At 40.0% G+C, this 19,898-nt stretch overlaps 1 protein-coding gene across 2 annotated transcripts; it reads left to right on the top strand.

Annotated features, from left to right (window-relative positions):
• Window positions 1-2,742: 2,742 nt before the first annotated feature.
• TMC7 (transmembrane channel like 7) lies at window positions 2,743-17,626 on the top strand. Of its 2 annotated transcripts, XM_053471572.1 has the most exons (16): window positions 2,743-2,904; window positions 7,740-7,983; window positions 8,402-8,550; window positions 8,999-9,160; window positions 9,239-9,321; window positions 9,716-9,861; window positions 10,419-10,566; window positions 11,694-11,870; window positions 14,052-14,209; window positions 14,773-14,890; window positions 15,307-15,404; window positions 15,572-15,755; window positions 16,027-16,157; window positions 16,519-16,674; window positions 16,872-16,950; window positions 17,545-17,626. In XM_053471572.1, the coding sequence occupies exons 1-16, from the start codon at window positions 2,844-2,846 to the stop codon at window positions 17,605-17,607; spliced, it is 2,157 nt and encodes a 718-aa protein (XP_053327547.1). In that variant the 5' UTR covers window positions 2,743-2,843; the 3' UTR covers window positions 17,608-17,626. The 2 variants fall into 2 exon arrangements, with proteins under 2 accessions (XP_053327547.1, XP_053327548.1); XM_053471573.1 differs by lacking the exon at window positions 2,743-2,904 and having other exon boundaries at window positions 7,854-7,983; window positions 8,402-8,471.
• The last annotated feature ends 2,272 nt before the right edge of the window (window positions 17,627-19,898 follow it).

Genomic DNA, 19,898 nt, shown 5'->3' with positions numbered 1-19,898 from the left:
GCCTAACCGTCTCGCCCGGGGGGGCATGTAACGTGTCCTCCACTGTTACTAACATACAAATGCACACACACGCTAACACACGCTTACACACCCATGCATTACGTCGCGTTGGATGACCCCACCGTGTACCATGTCCATGAATTGGACTGGCCTGCCCATAGGGGGCAGCAGCGGGCAGCAGGTGTGCGCCCCCCGGGGTATGGGGTAATCTATGAATATGGAGCCAGGGTTGGATATTATGGACAGAAGAATTTGGGCTCTTTGACGCAGTATTGAAAATGACTAAATGTTTAGTAATTTGATTGCAAAGACATTATTTTGGGAATGTGGGAGAAATACGGTAAAACGACCTACTATATGTAGTAAATATATGTAGAAAAATATACACTAATAGAAATGAACTTATTGGTCAACATTTCAAAGAACAAAAATATGCAAGCAGGCGAAAACGGACTAGGGGGGACAAGGTGGTCCTGGCACTTTAAGGCCAGCGGCTGCTTAATTACCTGAGTGCGTCGACGGCCGGATAGGACAGGATGCAGGTTTCTACGCTCATGTAGCGAGTTACCCCGTGTTCCTGTCTCCTTGTACCGGTTCAAAATAGTTTAAAAAGGGCCCTTCCGACCAGTACTGTAACAGATCCAGGTTGGAAGGGCTCTTTCTAAACTATTTTGAACCACTACGAGGAGACAGGAACATATCGGGTGTGGAACCGCACATCAGCCAGACAGCAAGCTGCAGGAGCGGTGAGAGGTAAGTGGGGGTATGTATGTATGCATGTATGTATGTACATGTGTTTGTATTTATGCATAGCTGTGTACTTGTGTGTGAGCATGGATGTGTACTTGAGTGTGTGTGTATGAGCATGGATGTGTTATTGTGTATAAAAGCGGGGTGAGATGGAGTGTGTGTTAGTGAGTATGAGTAAGTGTGTGTACATATGTTGTATGTTGGAAGGAGGGGCAAAGAAGGCACAGATTAGTTGTTTGGGGGAAATGATGGCACAGACCAACTGTTGAAGTTGGGGCCCCCGGGGCAACTTTTGCACCAGGTCCCCTATGGTTTCTAGTTTCACCCCTGAAAGGGACTTGTTCCTGGGGTCTCTCCTGCATTCTTTCTAAGCTGTCTCTCTACTCCCAGGGTAGAGCTGGCGTTTACGATCAGCTTGGGTTACCCACCTTCTCTTTAATCATGCAGATTCCAGGGCATGGATAACGTGAGGGAGAGAAACCCCGATTAGCCTTTTAGATCAGCCAGGCATGCAGACGAAGAAGCTGGAGAGGATACCATAAACGATACACAATATCCTGGCTCAGGTTGTGTAAAGACACACGTGGATGAGGAGGCCCAGCTCTGCGGGAAGCCTCCATCCGCCCTCCTACTGCATGTCATATAACGTAACCAGCTGTATACGGTACGCGTGTTCTTCTGCCTACAGGGAACACTTCTATAAAAGGTCTAATTTCTACTACTGCTGCACGGGGGGCAGCATGGCATAGTAAATTATTGCCTTTCACAATTTTTTCAGGGAATGCTTAATTGTCATGTGAGACAAAAACAGATATCGATTGGCTGTATCTACAGAAATTAACATTTTTGCATCGGCAAGGCTAAAATCCATGTCAGTGAACAGGAGATCAGGCAAAATGATAGCCAGGTCTACCCTCGGACAGCTGGGGCTGAAATATGATCGAGAGCAGTGTTAAAAAAAGTTTACTTTTTTTTTTTTTAAGTGTATGTATAGATATATAACATACAAAATCCCCTTGTATCTATGTAATAAGAACCCCCCCCCACAAAGCTTCCCAGTTACCTTAAAAAATCATAAAAACATATAAATATAAAACATATATTAAAAGAAATACCGTGGGTTCACACATTTGAATTAACTAACTCATGGAATATTAATGAACATTATTTTTGTTCTTTGCTCATTTTCTAGGCAAGAAATAAAAAGCAGAATTACAAAGAATAGTGAAAACCGGGAAAAAAAGTTTACATTTTTGAGGGTTTTTTTTATATTTGCGACCACTATTAAAGTTAGAGTCCCACCACGAAAAAACCTGGAGGAAGCGGTGAGCGGCTTGGAATACGTAATAAACGGAACAAAACGGATGGAAAAAATTGGGCTTATAGAGTGGCTTCCAAATAAGGGCAAATTAATGAATATATTTTTGTATTTTCCCCATTGGCTTGAGCTGTAATTTATGTACATGTAAGACTGAACTAAATAGTTTAAAACATATTTTTTTCCATTTTTAAAAATTTTAATCATGCAAAATAATACCTTACGTTTGTGAATATAATCTAGAAAGAAAGCCTTATTGTGCTTTATATATATATATCATTTGTGTGGATACACTAACTGTGAAATAATATAGTGCAAAATGTAAACTCTGTATTCAATACAAAACACACATCATAGTGATATATTGATCGCTTTTATTATTAAATGACTATTAGATCATTTTCTTCCAGTGGCAATGCCTTCTACACTAGAATAAAGTGCTTTAGTTATGTGGTGACATTTCTGCTGCTGCTGGTTATAAACACGATTGTGACTCGCAGGGCTGCAGTGGGCCGGTAATGACACATCTGTATACGCGCCCTCGGGGCTCACTACACATCTACCCAGCCGCGCATGAAACACCTGGCAGTAGAACACGCCTACATCCTTCAGCTGTCCAATCAGCGCCCTCGGACTTAGCGTCATACCCGGAAGTAAGGCCCCTCTACCCCTGTGCTGTCATGGCAACTGGGCTAGTAAGGTGAGCTGCCTGAAGGGACTTCTCCGGGCCTGGTGAGGAAAGTTTCCGTGCGGCTACACCGGTCACCTATGAGCCATGAACGCCGAGCCTCACGTTTCCAGTGTGCACCGGCAACCGGAGAGTGACGGCGATAACGGTAAGAAAGCGTATAGGGTTTATACGATGGTCTGCCCCCCCCCCGCTACAACAATGGGCCCAAAACAAACTTTTACTGTGCAAACAGTGGATGGTTATAACGCGTACATGTATACCCCTGACTCTAGTTCTGTGGCAGGTCGAGACATGTCGTGACATATCCTCATACTCTCAAATGTTACTTTATTTGCTCTTCGTATTTTTTATTTCTTTTCTGAGGAAAGCTGTCCCTGACACCCGAATTCCCGGTGCCTTCCCTCAGTTCTCTTTATATACATCCACACCCACGTGACCCACTCCCTCGGCTACTTCAGGATATTGTTTCAAGCTCTGAAATCTAATGCTTATTATTGTATTTTCGTGAAATACGCTTCCCGTGTCTAGGAGGCTACTAGCCACTTGACATAATAATCTTGTTCAAATATAGAGAATGCAACTCGAGATAATGTATGTAGGTTGCCATGTGTTTAACAATTGTAGAGATAAACTTACACCCTTATCTAAAGTATTTTTTGTTTCTTTTTGTATATGTAATATAGTAAAGTTTTACCTTTACTGAGAAGGTGGTGGATAAGTGGAACAGCTACCCGGAATAAGTGGCCAAGTTTAACAGTGAGGGATCTTAAATATGAGTGGGGTAGACCAAGGACTGATTAAGGTCTGGATCTTTACATCAGATTAGATGGGCTGAATTATTCTTACCTGCTGTCAGATTCTATGTTTTTTGTACATAAAATGATATCTTTGTATATATTTTTACTTTCCCCTGTGTAAGACGCTTGGCCTCCAAAAATGTACGATTATGTTTTGTGTGTGCGCGGCTACCTAGAGGACATTGTGCTGCCCCTAACAATTCATGATGGATATGTTAGAAATATATTACAAATACATTGCAATATATATACCGTGTTTCCCCGAAAGTAAGACAGTGTCTTACTTTCTTTTTATCCCTAAAAGCCCCACTATGTCTTACTTTCGGGGTATGTCTTATATTGGGAAAAAATTGTCCATATATACCAATCCACACGCATACCAATCCACACATATACACCAAACCACACACATATACACCAAACCACACACATATACACCAAACCACACATATACACCAAACCACACACATATACCAATCCACACATATATACTAATCCACACATATACCAAACCACACATATATACCAAACCACACATATATACTAATCCCCACATATACACCAATCCACTCTCACTGTCACTCTATGCTTTCCTACCTTTCCTCTTTCAGTTTCTTTGCCGCCTCTTCGCTCTTCTTCTTAGGTCTTCTCTTCTTCCGGGTCAGAGGGCACGGAGACCGGTGGGCGCGGCTTCAGTGCTGTGCGCCGGGATCTGGCAGCAAACCCCGGCGCACAGCAGCTGTTGCCTTGGGGATCACAAGGGAGCGGTATCGGAGGTCTGTTAAAGACCTCCGATACTGCTCCCTTGCGAGCCTGCTCCTCCAGCGGCGGACATTACTGTCCGTCTCTGGAGGGGCGGCAGGGGCGTCGGACCGCGCTGCGGCGGACCCCGCGACGGCAGTGGCGTCGGACCGCGCTGCGGCGGACCCCGCGGCGGCGCCCCCTGGAGTGTGGCGCCCTGTGCGGTCGCACAGGTCGCACACCCCAAAGGCCGGCCCTGGTCCTGATGGACCACGGAAAACATTATTGCTGCTCCAGCAAATCCCCCGTGTTTCCCCGAAAGTAAGACATATGTCTTACTTTCGGGGTACGGCTTATATTAGCCGACCCCTCTGAAACTCCCGATACGTCTTACTATCGGGGGTGTCTTACTATCGGGGAAACACGGTAGCAGAGGGAATACTTCCGTTTAGCTGCTGCAAAGTGAACCATAATAAATATATTAAATAAACAAAATCAATTTAAATGTTGTGACAGGTCCACTGTGCTTTCTGTATTATTTAATAGATCTGTAACAATTTCACAATATTTCTTTGTATTTTAGTAATATTTGGTCTAGTAAAGAACTATTTGTGATCGTTACCAGTACAGTGTCCGAAATATTATATATCCGTTCTATTTATCGAGTGTTGTCTTATCTGTTAGGCGTTTATGAACGGTTATAATGAATTTATTTTTTTAAAAAAATCATAGAATTGAGGCTTCTTACCCTATAAATTTTACATGTATATAGATAATTTTTTTTATCCTAGATTTTGTTATTCATTTGGAAAGCCAGAGTACATTACATTATGTTGTAATGGTTAAATTATTTGACCTTTTAAAAGATGTCCAAAGCTTCTAGTTGCCCGGAACAAACTTGATGCCAGGGAACTCGTTTCGCCATCTCTCCTGCCGCGTTTCCGTGTATCGTTTTACAGGACATCTATTCTAACGCGTCGTGTGGTTGGATTGTGATGTTTGAAGGAATGCGCTGGGTAAACTTGGTAAACTCTTGTTGCGCTCTTTTATTATGTACCGATAGTTTGTCAAGCGTAAAAAAGAACCCAAAATGGTGAATGATATTATAGGATCTTGTATTGTTCTCTGTAATTTGCAGAAATAAAAACGCAGTTACTGTAAGATTGTTACATGTTCGTTAAAGAGAAAGTCCTTCCCGTTGAGTTCGCCTCCCAGTCCCCGTGCGGTTAAGGGATCTGCGTGAGACATACTCGCTCACTTCCCTGCTAGCGGCTTCCTGATGATCTACTGAGTGAACGTGTTTTGACAGGAGTGAGTGCTGCTTGCGTGAGCGCTGGAAGACACTGACACACGCTTCCTTTTTAACTTGGCACCCCGTTTGTGCCATTGTTACAGATGCCAGACTGTCGACAGAAGAGATTTAGAGGCTCTGCGTAATTTTACAAATCATAAAGTCACCAAAACGTATCTTCCGACATTTGCCAACGATTGCCTGCTTGGCAGGAAAGCACTCTTGCTTCTCAGTATTATTGCGCTGAATAATTCTCTCCCCGCAGCGTTCGCCAAGCCAGTGCTGGAGCCGACCGGCAGCGAGTATATCACACGCAGGGAGATGTTTGACTAACGGAAGGGGCGTAATGGAAACACGAAAGCTTAAAGAGATATCGTATGTTTTAAAGTGAACATGATGTGTAATATGATGCGTAAATCTAAACATGCCTGTGGCTTCAGAATGTTGAGGCTAAAAAATCCCCACAACATACCAGTCCTCCTTCCTCGTCTTCTTCTGTAGTTTGAGGATAACAATACTAGTCTTGTTTTTCACTTTGTTAGAAACTCATACAAAAGTTCAAAATAGTCACTTCCGAGACTAATTGGATATCTCTCATGTCAGGGTGTTGAATTTCATGCTGGAATAAGCTGCTCTGCTGCTCTTGTTAAGTTGGTGACGACGGTTGCTATGGATGTCATTTAGGAAAGTTTTTAAGTCATTTTGGTAAAGATAATACCTTTTATTGGCTAACTGACGTGTAATGGATTGCAAGCTTTTGAGACTAGATCTCTTCTTCAGACATTGCTTATACATTTAGACAGTAAAAATGCTTCTACGTCAAATGTACAATATGCCTGAAGAAGAGACCTAGATGTTCTCAAGAGCTTGCAATCCATCACACATCAGTTAGCCAATAAAGGTATCATCTTTGCCAAGTTTCCCTTCTCCCTTTCTGTGGGTAACACGACAACTCAACACTTTTATCGACAAAGAAGTTTAAGGCAGCAGAACAGTTTTGTCTTAATTTGCGTCCAGATTTATTGTGATTTTCATCCTGTTCCGTCTTGCTTTACAAATGTATGATATAAAAAGGGAAGGGAATCTGAAAAGTATAAGATAGTTCTTTGTGTCCGCAGGTAGGGGAATTGCTGAAGCCGTGCACTCGAGTCGGGGCAGATTTCCATGCATGTTATTTTAATTAGTAGCCAGAAGGCTATACGGTGTGTATTCTGTGATTTGTATAGTTCAGCGGTACATATCGTGGAGACCGTACTGACAACAGCGGCTGCAGACTATGTGCATCCTCACAATCAGTGTGTTTCCGTGTTTGCAGAGAGTTATGGGAGTTGCAGTTGAGCCACTTATTGCCTTCCCCTTATCTGAAAGTATGTCTCTTTTTTTTTGGGCTAAAATGATGCCATTATGCTGAGAAGTTCCTTATTTTGCTTTAGTTCTGGTGGCTCATTTTGTTTGCACAGGAAGACACTGTATTCATCCTTCAGGTGAGGGAGCTTCCCCGCAGAATGACCGCTGTCGCTAGAAAGTAGGCGGTTATTTCATCATGTGGGTTGTTTGATGTAAATATTAGTCCATAAACAGTTCTTTTTGTGTTTTGAAGAAAAAAAGGATTTTCTCAATGTATACCCCTGCAAGTGTCAGGAATCCAGCTTCCCCCCGGCTGAAGTAGCTGTGTGCAAATGGCATCTGGATGTGAATATTGTGTAATGAGAAGAAGGTTTTCAGTATAGGTTCATGAAACCCTTGAAGGAAAATAAACCTTGAATTAAATGGTATACATACACTTAAAAGCATAAAAAACCTTAATGTTTCACAAATGTTTTTAATATGAGCAGGTAATACACTACTGATCATCACCCTAGTAGCCCTAACAGGCCCATAGATTCTGAATAGAAGACCTATACTCATATACTACCCCATTTTGGTAGAAAATGTGAGAATCATATTTGAAATATACAAAACCTAATGTAACATCTCACACCTTGAGGTTCTCTTATTTCCTGTTGTACTTACTTGTCCCTGCTTATCCTCGGCTACCGTATGGGGCCATGTCTTTTGTGTGAATGTCCAGATCTGTATGATAAAGTTGCTTAGCAACATGAAGTGGGTGTTGATGTGAAATATTTTTCTGGCTTTCTTTTTTTTTTCCAGATGTCTTTCTCCCTGAAGGAAGTGTGGTGCCTGCCAATCAGTTTTTACATGAACTGCCAAGTTACCAGTCTCTTCTGCGCAGGAGACCCTCAAACTATGGAACCATGGAGAGTCGCAGAAGTGTCCGACGTATGACTACGTCACTGTCCCGTGAGCCAAGTCGCGTGGGCTCAATCCATGAAGAATATAATAATATGCCTCTCCGTGACTATGCGCTTAGCATACAAGAAAAAAGGAAAATCAGGTTTGGGGAATTACTGCTTTATTATTTGTCAGCTGCATGAAAATCAGAGCAACAAATTCGCCAATGCATAAAGTACTTTTTGTTTCTGGAAGGGAAAAAAAAACATAACCTATCCTGCTCAGACAATTACATTTCTTTTGTAATAAGAAACTATTAGCAAACATTTGGTTCATAAACATCTGTAGCTTTCATGTTAAATTATATAATGCCAAGCTTGTCACAGGTTGCCTGTAGATATTATCATCTTTTTACTTAATCGGTTTTGTTGTCCATTTCTGAGCCTCTTCTATTCGATCTCCTGTGAGCTCATGTGATGCACCAGAAACACAATACTTTCTATCTAATTGTATACCAGTCTGGAGGGGAAAATGTATCATGGATCTTCACATACTCTACTAATATAAATTGTTTTATCTAGGAATATTCAATTGTCACGTTCCCAGTACATTTCAGGATGGAGTCAGTGGAAAGAGAGCAGTCGGAATCAAGTGAGAAAGTTCAAGGATGATTTTGCAGAGTTATTTTCTTACCTTATGCTGTGGCGAAGTAATATCAATAGCATAGAGGGTAAATATGCGAAGGATAAAAATAATTCATGTTTGTAATAATAGTTGGTCAGGAAACCATGTCTGCAGGGTCAGCACAGCCATTCTTGTGAAGGAAGCCCGCTGGTGTTACACTTTGTAGTGCAAACATATGGATTAATGAATGCCCCCCACATATATCTAACTCTTTTCTTAAACAAACATTGCCTATAACGTTTGCACAGTTCCTTAAGGGATTAAGATAAATTCCTTGTTAGTTTATTTCCCTACTCTACAGTGAACAGCGAGCAAAGGGATGCAGCAGGTATGAAAGAAGAATAACTCCAATGGCATCTTTTAGAGAAAGATGTGCCCTAATTATAATATGTTTTGACTATACTAATGTTTTGTTTTTTTTCTTTGTTATTGTCTTATGTATACAAAAATATCAGATGGTACATGATTAGTTTTTATTTTCCTTTTTTTCCTAGGAAAATTTGGCACTGGCATTGGGTCTTACTTCTCATTCCTTAGGTTTCTGGTGTTACTGAATCTTGTGATCTTTCTTTTGGTGTTTTGCTTCACTACACTGCCTGTTGCCATTTCCAAGCAAGGAGTTCTTAACAGCAGCCTGGTTGTTCCCACTGGCGTTGGTAAGACTTACAATAAAAGTAAACCATATTTTTTATTTCTCCCCTTTTAATATTCTAAACTATACTTTGTTTATACAGATTCTGCATGTACATATTATACACCGACTGGTCAAGGACTTCTGTATTTCTACAGTAATATAATAGATCTACTCTCGGGGACGGTACGTGCAACAACATGGCATGTTTTAGTTACTTACTGATATTACTCTACTAAAGGCAAATATTTTCAAGCCATATGTCTAACTTGTGGATCCTTATTCATGCAACCCATTTACTGTGTAATACACCTAATTTCCTGGTGAACATCAGTAAGGGCTGCATTAATTACATGGAAAAAGTGTGCTGTATATTTGGAGAGAAGATGGGTTGTGTGGCCTTCTAAGCTGGGGGTTAAGATGCAGTCTTTTTTGCAATTGCCCTCATGGTTTGATGTTATGGGATTACTGGGTAACATAAATGCTTAGTATTTTTTTCTCAATACACTAGTTGCAAATCATTCATAGTAAATATATAAAGCACAACTTGTTGCTAATGATATGAACTTTTTTCTCCCAGGGTTTCCTTGAACTGACATATTTATTCTATGGTTATTATACCATCGATTCCGTCACTGTTTACATCTTTAAGTACAGTTTGCCACTGGCCTATGTGCTGGTGACTATTACCTACCTGCTCTTGAGTATCCTCTGGATAGTTAAAAGGTAAAAAGTCCTATTTTCTGAGTGTTTTTATGTACTGCTGCACATTTATTGATTTACAATAGATAATCTGTTTATTAGATCTGTTGAGTTGGCTCCATCAGCGTGTTTATAATTGTCACTTTTACTTATCTGTACAGACGTAACTGGTAAACTTTTGTGAACATGGGCAGATTCGAGTGTGTGTGTGTGTCTGGGGTTATACTCTGTGTATAAGGCTAAAGAAGTATGTTCTGGGCTTTCTTCTTTATGTCCTAAATTTCAAGGAAGAGGCAGGGTTAAGCTGGGTCACATTTAGTCTACCCCGTGGTAGAAGCATAACATGCTGAGGGTTCACAGGGTAAGTGTCTGAATATGTTGGTGTGTGTTTTAGTGTGAATGCCCCTCCGGAGATCAGGCTTTGGATCCACACTTCTCATGCATTGTAAATATTTTTGATAATTTTGTTAATTGAACATACTTGGCCTAGGTTTTACTGGGTTTAAACTAAACTATTTAGCCATGTTCTTTCCATGTACATAACAACATTTTTATGTTAATAAAAAATGAATCTATTTCAGGGCTGTGACTGGTTTTAAGCAAAGCTTGGTGCATGATTCTGATCGATTTCAAAGTTACTGCAACAAAATATTTGCAGGCTGGGATTTCTGCACCACAGATGAAAACTACGCTCGGTTAAAACACAGCAGTCTACAGCATGAACTGAAAGTAAGTTTACTATTAGGATGTGAGTGTTATAGAAAGTAGTTTTAAGTAGGACAAACATGCATTTCAAACACTTTTAGGTGACAGAGCATACTAGTCAAACAAATAATCGGTAACATTGTACTTCCACTGTACTAGCAGTTAACAACTTTCAATGAAATAATTTAGCAGAAGTGGTTAGAACAAAGAACAGAAGGCATTTGAATAAATATATGGGATGAGGATATTAGTGAGGTTTTTAATCAGATAGTAAAGATGTACAATGACGCACCTAGCCTTTTGCCATCTTTATAAGTTTGGTTTGTAGCACACTAGGTTTGTTCAGGCTTTTTTTTTTTTTAAATCAAATGTTTGATTTTTCCTTATTGTTTTTTGTTGGGGGGGTACAGAAAAAAAGGGAGGATTGGGAGGGATAAAGGATACATGTACAACAGCACATGTAAACATCATCAAATGGGAAATACATTTCTCTGGTCAGCATAATCCAGAATAATGCGCATTCTTGACAAGACTTCAATAAGCAAAAAACATAGGCCCCCCACAGACACTTCCGACAAGCATCCCGAATACACCCGAGACTGCAATTCAGTGAAACCAAGTGGCTGTATATGCCTGCCTACTCCTTATGGAGGTGGCGGATATATTCTCAATCCGTCTGACCTCCTCCACCTTGGACATCCAGTCCCTCAAGGTTGGGGGGGACGTGCGCTCTGTCATTTTCTTCACCACCAACTATTACGGTATATTGGTTACAAAACAACATCATCATGATTAGTAGTAGTATTTACTTATTCTGAAATGAAGCAGGTATCCACATACCCTAGGGGCACACATATTACAAGTAGCAATTATTTAGGTGATGGGACCTTAGCGAAGGCCACAGATAACGGTGGTGTTAGGATGGAAGAAAAGGCATACTGGATATATTATTGGATGAGCACCTTTGGTAAAGATCATTACCATTTTGATGGGCAAAAAACAGCTGCACAATCCGGGTTTTGGCTTACCAAACATCGGCAAAGAGTACCAATAACCCCACAACTATACTCGGAAAATATATGGTCTATGCTTCATGTTGCCCATGTATTTATGTATGATCCTCCTAACAAATCTTTTTTTACTGTTGTTAGACAGACTTGGCAGAGGAAAGAATACGCCAGAGAAAAGAGAAACGAACAAGGGGAGAAACCATTAGGATCTATTTGTTGCGCTTATTTTTAAATATAATTGTCATTGCTGTTTTGGGAGGCTGCTTTTACGCAATCTACTTGGCTACTGTCTATTCACAAGAATACAGTAATAATAATGTAAGTATCAATTCGCAGAGCCGATGGATTATTAATTGTGAATAGTCTAGTGCAGGCATGTCCAAACTTTTTTCGAAGAGTGCCAGATTTGATGAAGTGAACATGTGCGAGGGCCGACCATTTTGCCTGACATTTTCTGAACCATTAAAATGAAATGCAAATTAACTATTTTATGCAAAGTTTATTGAAAACGGCATACCACATCTATCCCTTTCTCACTCTCCTTTTTCAGCAACCGCTCGGCACCCCTTGGGCCCCACTGACTGGCAGAACTCCAGGGCCTGGTCGCAGTCGCGACCCCGGTAGTTCCGCCACTGCCTACAATTTCTTCATCAGATGCCCTTGTGGCTGTGTGCCGGCGCAGGGAGAAGGAAAGCCCAAATGTAGCGACGTCCGAGATCGCAAGATTTGGGCTTTCCTTCTCCCTGCGCCGGCACACACAGCCACAAGGGCATCTGATGAAGAAATTGTGTAGGGGAGGGCAGGGGCGTACCTAGAGTATTTGGCACCCGGGGCGGATCCTGTATGTGGCACCCCCCCCACACACACTTTAAAACTACCTGGCCGAAACTGAATATGACCCCCCCACACACACCATAAAAAAAAAATCTAACACTTTTATTTAAAGTAAGTAACACACCAAAATAGGACAAAACAATTAAATAACAATATATATATATAATTGTTAACAGCAATCACATTCCTATCATGCCCAGGCATACCCAGATTCCAGGAGGCAGTCGCAGACTTGGCATGATAGGAGTATGATTGCCTTATCTACCCCTTCTCGCTCCCTTCTGCCCTATCTACCCCTTCTCACTCCCTTCTCCCTATCTACCCCTCCTAACTATCTACCCTCTCCCTCTTTGAAGTTCACTTACCTTTCAGGAGTCCTGCGGTAGGGGTGCAAGGCCTCTGTCTCCCAGCTCTGCCACTGTATGGAACAGTATGGAGTGATGGGAGTTATGATGTACTTTAGAGCATAATTATATAATGAAAAATACATTGGAAATGGTACAGCATAACACCCATCACTCTCACACATTTACCAATCCACACATACCAATCCACACGCATACCAATCCACACATATACCAATCCACACATATACCAATCCACACACATACACCAATCCACACACATACACCAATCCACACACATACACCAATCCACACACATACACCAATCCACACACATACACCAATCCACACACACATACCAATCCACACACATACCAATCCACACACATACACCAATCCACACACATACACCAATCCACACGCATACCAATCCACACGCATACCAATCCACACGCATACCAATCCACACATATACTAATCCACACACATACACCAATCCACACACATACACCAATCCACACATACCAATCCACACATACACCAAATACACACACATACACCAATCCACACACACATACCAATCCACACACATACACTAATCCACACATATATACCAATCCACACATATATACCAATCCACATCTACCAATCCACACACATACCAATCCACACACATACCAATCCACACATATACACTAATCCACACATATACACCAATCCACACACACATATCCACACACATACCAATCCACACACATACACCAATCCACTCTCACTGTATGCTTTCCTACCTTTCCTCTTTTCTCCTTACAGCTCCTTTTCCTGCTCTTCGCTCCTCTTCTTCTTCAGTTCTTCTGTCTTCTTCCGAGGGCACGGGGTTCAGAGGGCACGGACAGCGGTGGGCGCGGCTTCAGTGTTGTGCGCCGGGATCTGACAACAAACCCCGGCGCACAACAGCTGTTGCCGCGCGGATCGCAAGGGAGCAGTATCGGAGGTATTTACCGGACATCCGGCTCCCTTGAGTGATTTTAAGCCGGATGTCCGGTAAATACCTCCGATACTGCTCCCTTGCGATCCGCGCGGCAACAGCTGAAGCCGCGCCCACCGCTGTGTGGCTGTGTGTGCCGGCGCAGGGAGAAGGAAAGCCCAGATCTCGCGCTTTCCTTCTCCCTGCGCCGGCTGATGACGCCAAGTCCCGTGGCTCACTTGGGGGCCGCATCAGTCCGGAACGCGGGCCGCAATTGGCCCGCGGGCCGGACTTTGGACATGCCTGGTCTAGTGGGTGTTAGTTTAAGTATGGATCTTTTTTTTTCTTTTTCAGGCTATCTCACAGAAAACTGACACCATTAACCTGCTTGTGGAGTATCTACCATCAATAGTAATCACCATAGCAAATTTTATAACGCCTGTAATCTTTCAAACAATTGTAGGTTACGAAGATTATGCGCCTGCCTTTGAAATCAGGTTTACGCTCATAAGGTACTGTTACTTTTTTCATGAATAAAGCCCTTAAAAAGCATTTTTTCCAACGATAGAAAATATAAGTTTCCACAGTCACGGCCATTTACGGACATGGAAAGCAAAATAGGTGTATGTATGCATTACTGGTCCACGTTTCCTATCTATCTAAATCTTTTTAATTCAACGTTAAACTATGATGTGTAATTGTTGTCCTGTGATCTTAGGATATAGACCAGCTGTATTTTTGACTGTTTACACAAAACCTTTATCAGGGCTTAACTGTGACACTAAACAAGATTCAGCTTCAATAGAGAAGAAGGAAAGGTGGGGGTATCTCTGCCTTGGAACCTCTCAACAATGCAAAAAAACTGGTCTGATATATCGGGCATGCTTACTGAGGTGCTTAAATCCCATCGAATTTCAAATGACATCGTTTCAACGTGTCAACAAAATAGATATTCTCAGTTTCCTAAGAATTTGAAATGCAATTAATACCACTTGCTGCCTTCCTGAGCTGTAATTATTGTTCTGTTGCCAGAGTCTTCATCCTTCTGTTATCTAAAGCCTGATCTCTCTTCTAGGTGTGTGTTTGTCCGGTTGGCCAGCATTGCTGTACTGCTAATCTCGCTCTGGACTCGCATCACTTCGTGCGAAAGCAAGAACTGCAGCCCTTGTGGATATAACCATACGTTATACCCTGTAAGACTGACTGATCTTTCCTAATATCTTTTCATATGCGTACTCATTCACAAAGTCAAGCATTTTATTTATTTATTGTGAATGAAACCATACACTGCTGATGTGTATTGGATAAGCAAAGGGAAAACATGTACTTAAATACTACAGTAATGAGTATATGACCCCATTTATATTAAATGCGTTTATTCCTGGCTCAGTTTCCAGAACATGTCTGAACCAAAGATATGGGATATATTTTTGTCTTCAAATACAAATGTCTGAGGTTCTGTGAAACGTAATAGGATAAACCTGTATTCTATTGTTTTATTTACGCTTATCTTTTAAGACTGTACTAAATAATGTTTTTTTTCCCTATTATTCATTTATATTCGCTTATACCGTTTTATAATTAACTGAACTTTTTTTTGTATTAACAGTGTTGGGAGTCTAGAGTTGGGCAGGAAATGTACAAGTTGATGATTTTTGACTTTTTAATAATTGCTGCAGTGACAATTTTTGTGGAATTTCCTAGAAAGTACGTATATTGTGTGTATGTGTGTAAATAAAGTATAAATGTGATTCTTCCTCTCAAAGCACTTTGTTTGGAAATAGTGGGGGTGAGTGTATTTATCTGTTGCTTCTTTATTATAATTTATTGATTTATATGAACGCAGCAATGTACAATATGTTTCCATTCTATAGGTTGCTAGTCACCTACTGTTCGTGGAAGCCCATTAAGTGGTGGGGGCAGCAAGAATTTGAGATTCCTCAGAATGTGCTGGAAATAGTGTATGGGCAGACAATCTGCTGGATAGGAACATTTTATTCACCCCTCCTGCCGGCCATAGCAACTATAAAGTATTTCATTATCTTTTACATCAAAAAGGTATGTTTGGTGTGTGATGTGTTTTTGATTTAGCTACATTCCAAAACTTTAGTCATATTCAGGGGATTTTAAACTTAAATTTTAAACTAAATATGAAAATAAGCAGTGCTGGAACGAGTAATACAGGTTGGTATCTTGTAATTGGACCAGTATAAATCAACATTTAAGTTATTAAATATGGCAGTACAAGCTTTAATACTGGTGGGGTCACTGAGAAACTGCGATAAATAAACAACCAAAGCTTTTTCTTTGCCTTTTTTTCCATCTTTAGATTAGTCTTATGGAGAACTGCAGGCCTTCAACTAGGCCTTTCCGGGCATCCAGCTCCAACTTCTTCTTCCAGGTGATATTGCTGATAGGTCTTATCTTGGCATGCATTCCTGTGGGACTCGGAATCGCATAGTAAGTGTGTCTTTCTGGATGTAATGCAAAAGTGAAGATAATTTCATTATGAATTTTAGTAGAAGCCCAGAATATATTTTTGATAAAGGCTGGGCAGGCCATGCCTTCTTGTAGGATGATTTATGATTTTTAAAGCCAGTCACTTATAGAAAATGTATACCTTAGGCAATGTCTTTCTAAAGATGTGATCAATGTAAACTTGGGGCAATAGGTCCACTCTTTGCTCAATAAACCTGTATTGCTACAAACAGAACAGAATGACTACATTGTATGTATAAGGGTGTATAACAATATAGCTTTAAAGTGAAATAAAAATATGCAGTATAGTCATTTGTGTACCTGTGTGTTATTAAACCTGCAGTATACCAGCATCTAAAGCATGTGGGCCGTTCATGAACTTCAACACTTCTTGGGAAATTATCCCAGTTACAATAAACTCATTCCCAGCGGGCCTGCAGAAGACTATCTACGTCATTTTCTCAGAATCATTTGCCGTTCCATTTTTCCTGCTATCTTGGTGAGTTTGTGACCCAGGTTCCTGTTAGTAAATATGTATTGATTTAACAGAGAAGCAGTTGATATTTGGGGACCGTGCAGTATTTACTTACGGTTTATATATAATGGAGGGTTTGGTGACTACTTACGATATATTCTACAGCAAGAGCAGTGAATCCCATGACGCATACAATACATAACAGTTCTGTTCTCTCACAGTCTTGTCATGTTCTACTTCATTGCTCTTGCCGGAGCGCACAAGAAAGTGGTGCAGCAACTCCAAGAACAGTTAACTATGGTAAGTGTGTATGCAGTATTCTCTCTAATAAAGCAGCTTTATGATTTGGACTTATGTCTGTGCGACTCATATAATGGTCATGATAAGAGTAAATAGCCACCTCCCTTTCACATTTCCAGACAGCGTATTGATTATTTTTCAAGTTATCAGTACAAATGTGTCCCTTTTTATATGTACTTAACACAGTTCAAGGGATGGACTTTATGCAACAATTAAATGACATTCTACTGAAATGACTGTTTTTTGCATACATGCAGATCAATAAAACTAGTGTCTACTTAATGTCTCTTATTTATTTCTAAACTAAAAGAAATATTATGAAAAATTTGTGGAGGGACTCCATCTACTATTTATTTATTGATTTTTACCGTACACAGCAACAGAACTATATAAAAAGGAGAGAGTTATAACACAATGCCCTTTGATATGAGAACAAAAAGTTGTAGCTTTCAAACTTGGATTCTCTGGAACAGATCTAGAGATTTCCCAGATTTGGTTATTGTTGACGTGTCCCATTATGCCACCAAAATACAGGCATCAACATTGCAACATCTTACCAAAGACGTTTTGTTAAATTTTTTCATCTCCTCTTAGGAAAGCCGAGATAAGCTTTTTCTTATCAGAAGACTGACCGAAGCACACAGCATCAGGGCATAAAGACCCAAAACGCAGCAAAGCACAAGAAAAGTAGATTTGGAGACAAGGCAGCTCACACTGCCATGAGCTGAAAGACTGAAGTCTGTTCTACAGCACAGGTTAAAGGTTGCGTGTTCCTCCCGTGTGTGTGTATATAATTATGCTAAACATGTTTGGAAAATATAAGGGACAATACAGATTTTTAATATTTTATTCACTTGTTTTTCTGTAATACACTACATTAAAATTCTAAATGTTTATAGATGACTACTGAAGGGCACATAAATGTGCTGCAAAATATAATATTCTTGGGTGCAAATACACGTGAAAATTTTATATGTTTAGAGACAAAGCGGTATTGTTGATGCAGTAAATTTTTAAAATTACACATAGTAGGAGTTTGAATTAGTCTTTTTTTACAGTCAAAAAGTATCTCTGAAAATCCACTTATTTAGTTGAATCTGTTGGGATAGAATTGTTTTACATTCTGCTGTGTGCATTTCAGTTTACAGAAGCACGCTCGACAGCAAAAAAAAAAGGTCAAGTCGATGCTTTATAACGAACCGTTTTACATGATATAAGATGTTACCTAAAACTCTATTTATGCAAATAATTCCTCAATAGTCACCAGGACCCAAGTAGATTAGTCGAGTTCATACACCTAATTATTACTTGCTTTAAAGTGATCCAGTAATGAGACTTGCACGGATACACACATTTAAAAGCTACGTTTACATTTTACTTCTACGTAGAGGTAACCTTTTTCTTCTGTCAAACACCTTGCTGACTGCATGCTGACAGCTACACTCTAACCTTAAATACATTTTAGAAATGTGCTTACAATTCATGTTTATGTATTTTTTTATGGGTCTGTATTTAAAAAGACAAATAAGCTCCCACGTCTCCCACCTGTACACTCTCTTCAGTCACTTTATATTTCATGTGACTCAGGGCTGTGTATAAAGCAGTCTGTTAACAGGTGCCTACAGGACATTGTGTGCATACTAATTGAAATTGATTTTTGTTTACTATATTAATGCTTTCATTAATTAACAAATGGTGACACTTCGTATGCCACCATTCTGTATTGATGAATTTTTTTTTTATTGTAACAATCTACTAGGTTGAACCTTTTTAAACTAAGCTTGTATGTTTACATCGTTGATGTTTTCAACAGTTTTAGAGACTGTATTGTGCATTATGAGGGGCCGGCCGTGAAAGTTTTGCAGACGTCACTTGTTGCAGGATATTTACGGTTTCAGTAGTAGCAGTTTAGGTGACGTAATTGTAAGGCAGGCTTGCTGATGCTTTCCGCTCTCAGTTGACGTTACATGGCCCCTTTCCTGTTACAGAACTTTGTGATTTTAATTGTTTTATAGTATATTTTAACGTGATTCAATCTACAGGCAAATGGTCATAAGTTATATGTAGTGATGCAAAAAAATGAATAGCACTGGATTAAGACCTTTTTCATGTTACATCCCACTGAAAGACCAGCAGAGAATGTGCTAAGTAGATAAGAATTACAAAACCACTACTGAATATAAGGAAATTGAACACTTAAAAAATATAATACACAACTGCGACAAATGTTGAACCACTGGAACCGATTATTTATTTATTATGTGTGTTAATAAACTTGTGTATGTGTATTGTGACCTTATGAACAGGACTCTCACTGTTTCTCTAACAAGTTACATTTACTATGTTGTCATTTTCACAATGGGGGGTGTTTCTGCCCGAATATAACTGTTGGCTTTGTTTGTGAAAATGATCATCCTTCTCAATATACATCTCAGCACAAGTGTATCATTTATTTTATGTCTTGTGTGTAGATTGTTTCATACAGAATGCCAAATAAGATCATAAAAAATCAATAAAATCTTTTAAGCTCTACATGATTCATTTTCTTTTGTGAACAACACGTGTTTATATATTACAACATTACATTATACCGGCTACTTAAAGCAGTGCTTTCATTTTAGGGGTACTGTCACACGGAGGATAATACCAGAACTGAATCCAGTGTTATTATGTTATCTTTATAATTCACTTTCTAAGGTATTCAGACTTCTATTTTCATGATATCACGAATAAATGATGCCAGAACTGGTTAAACGAGACATGCAATGCAACAGAGGATTTGGTTTTCTCTCTGAATTGCATACTCCTTTTTCTGAAAGTAACTTTCCTATTAGGATTTTTTAGAATCAAGAGCTGATTGAAGGCAATATTTACCAAGGGAAAAACGTATAACTCTTCTTGATTTGGCTAAGCAAACTGGGAGCGTCCTGTATTATTTTAAAAATCCA

Source organism: Spea bombifrons, chromosome 7 (genome assembly GCF_027358695.1).
Source record: "Spea bombifrons isolate aSpeBom1 chromosome 7, aSpeBom1.2.pri, whole genome shotgun sequence".
NCBI lineage: Eukaryota > Metazoa > Chordata > Amphibia > Anura > Pelobatidae > Spea > Spea bombifrons.
The sequence above is the reverse complement of the archived record's forward strand: the minus strand, read 5'-3'. Positions and strand labels throughout refer to the sequence as shown.

Excerpts from the sequence above, each read along its gene's own strand:
- TMC7 (XM_053471572.1), top strand. The coding sequence starts at position 2,844 with ATGAACGCCGAGCCTCACGTTTCCAGTGTGCACCGGCAACCGGAGAGT. Across the intron at positions 2,905-7,739 it reads GGAGAGTGACGGCGATAACG|ATGTCTTTCTCCCTGAAGGA; the intron begins GTAAGAAAGCGT and ends TTTTTTTTCCAG. Across the intron at positions 15,405-15,571 it reads TTTGTGGAATTTCCTAGAAA|GTTGCTAGTCACCTACTGTT; the intron begins GTACGTATATTG and ends TCCATTCTATAG.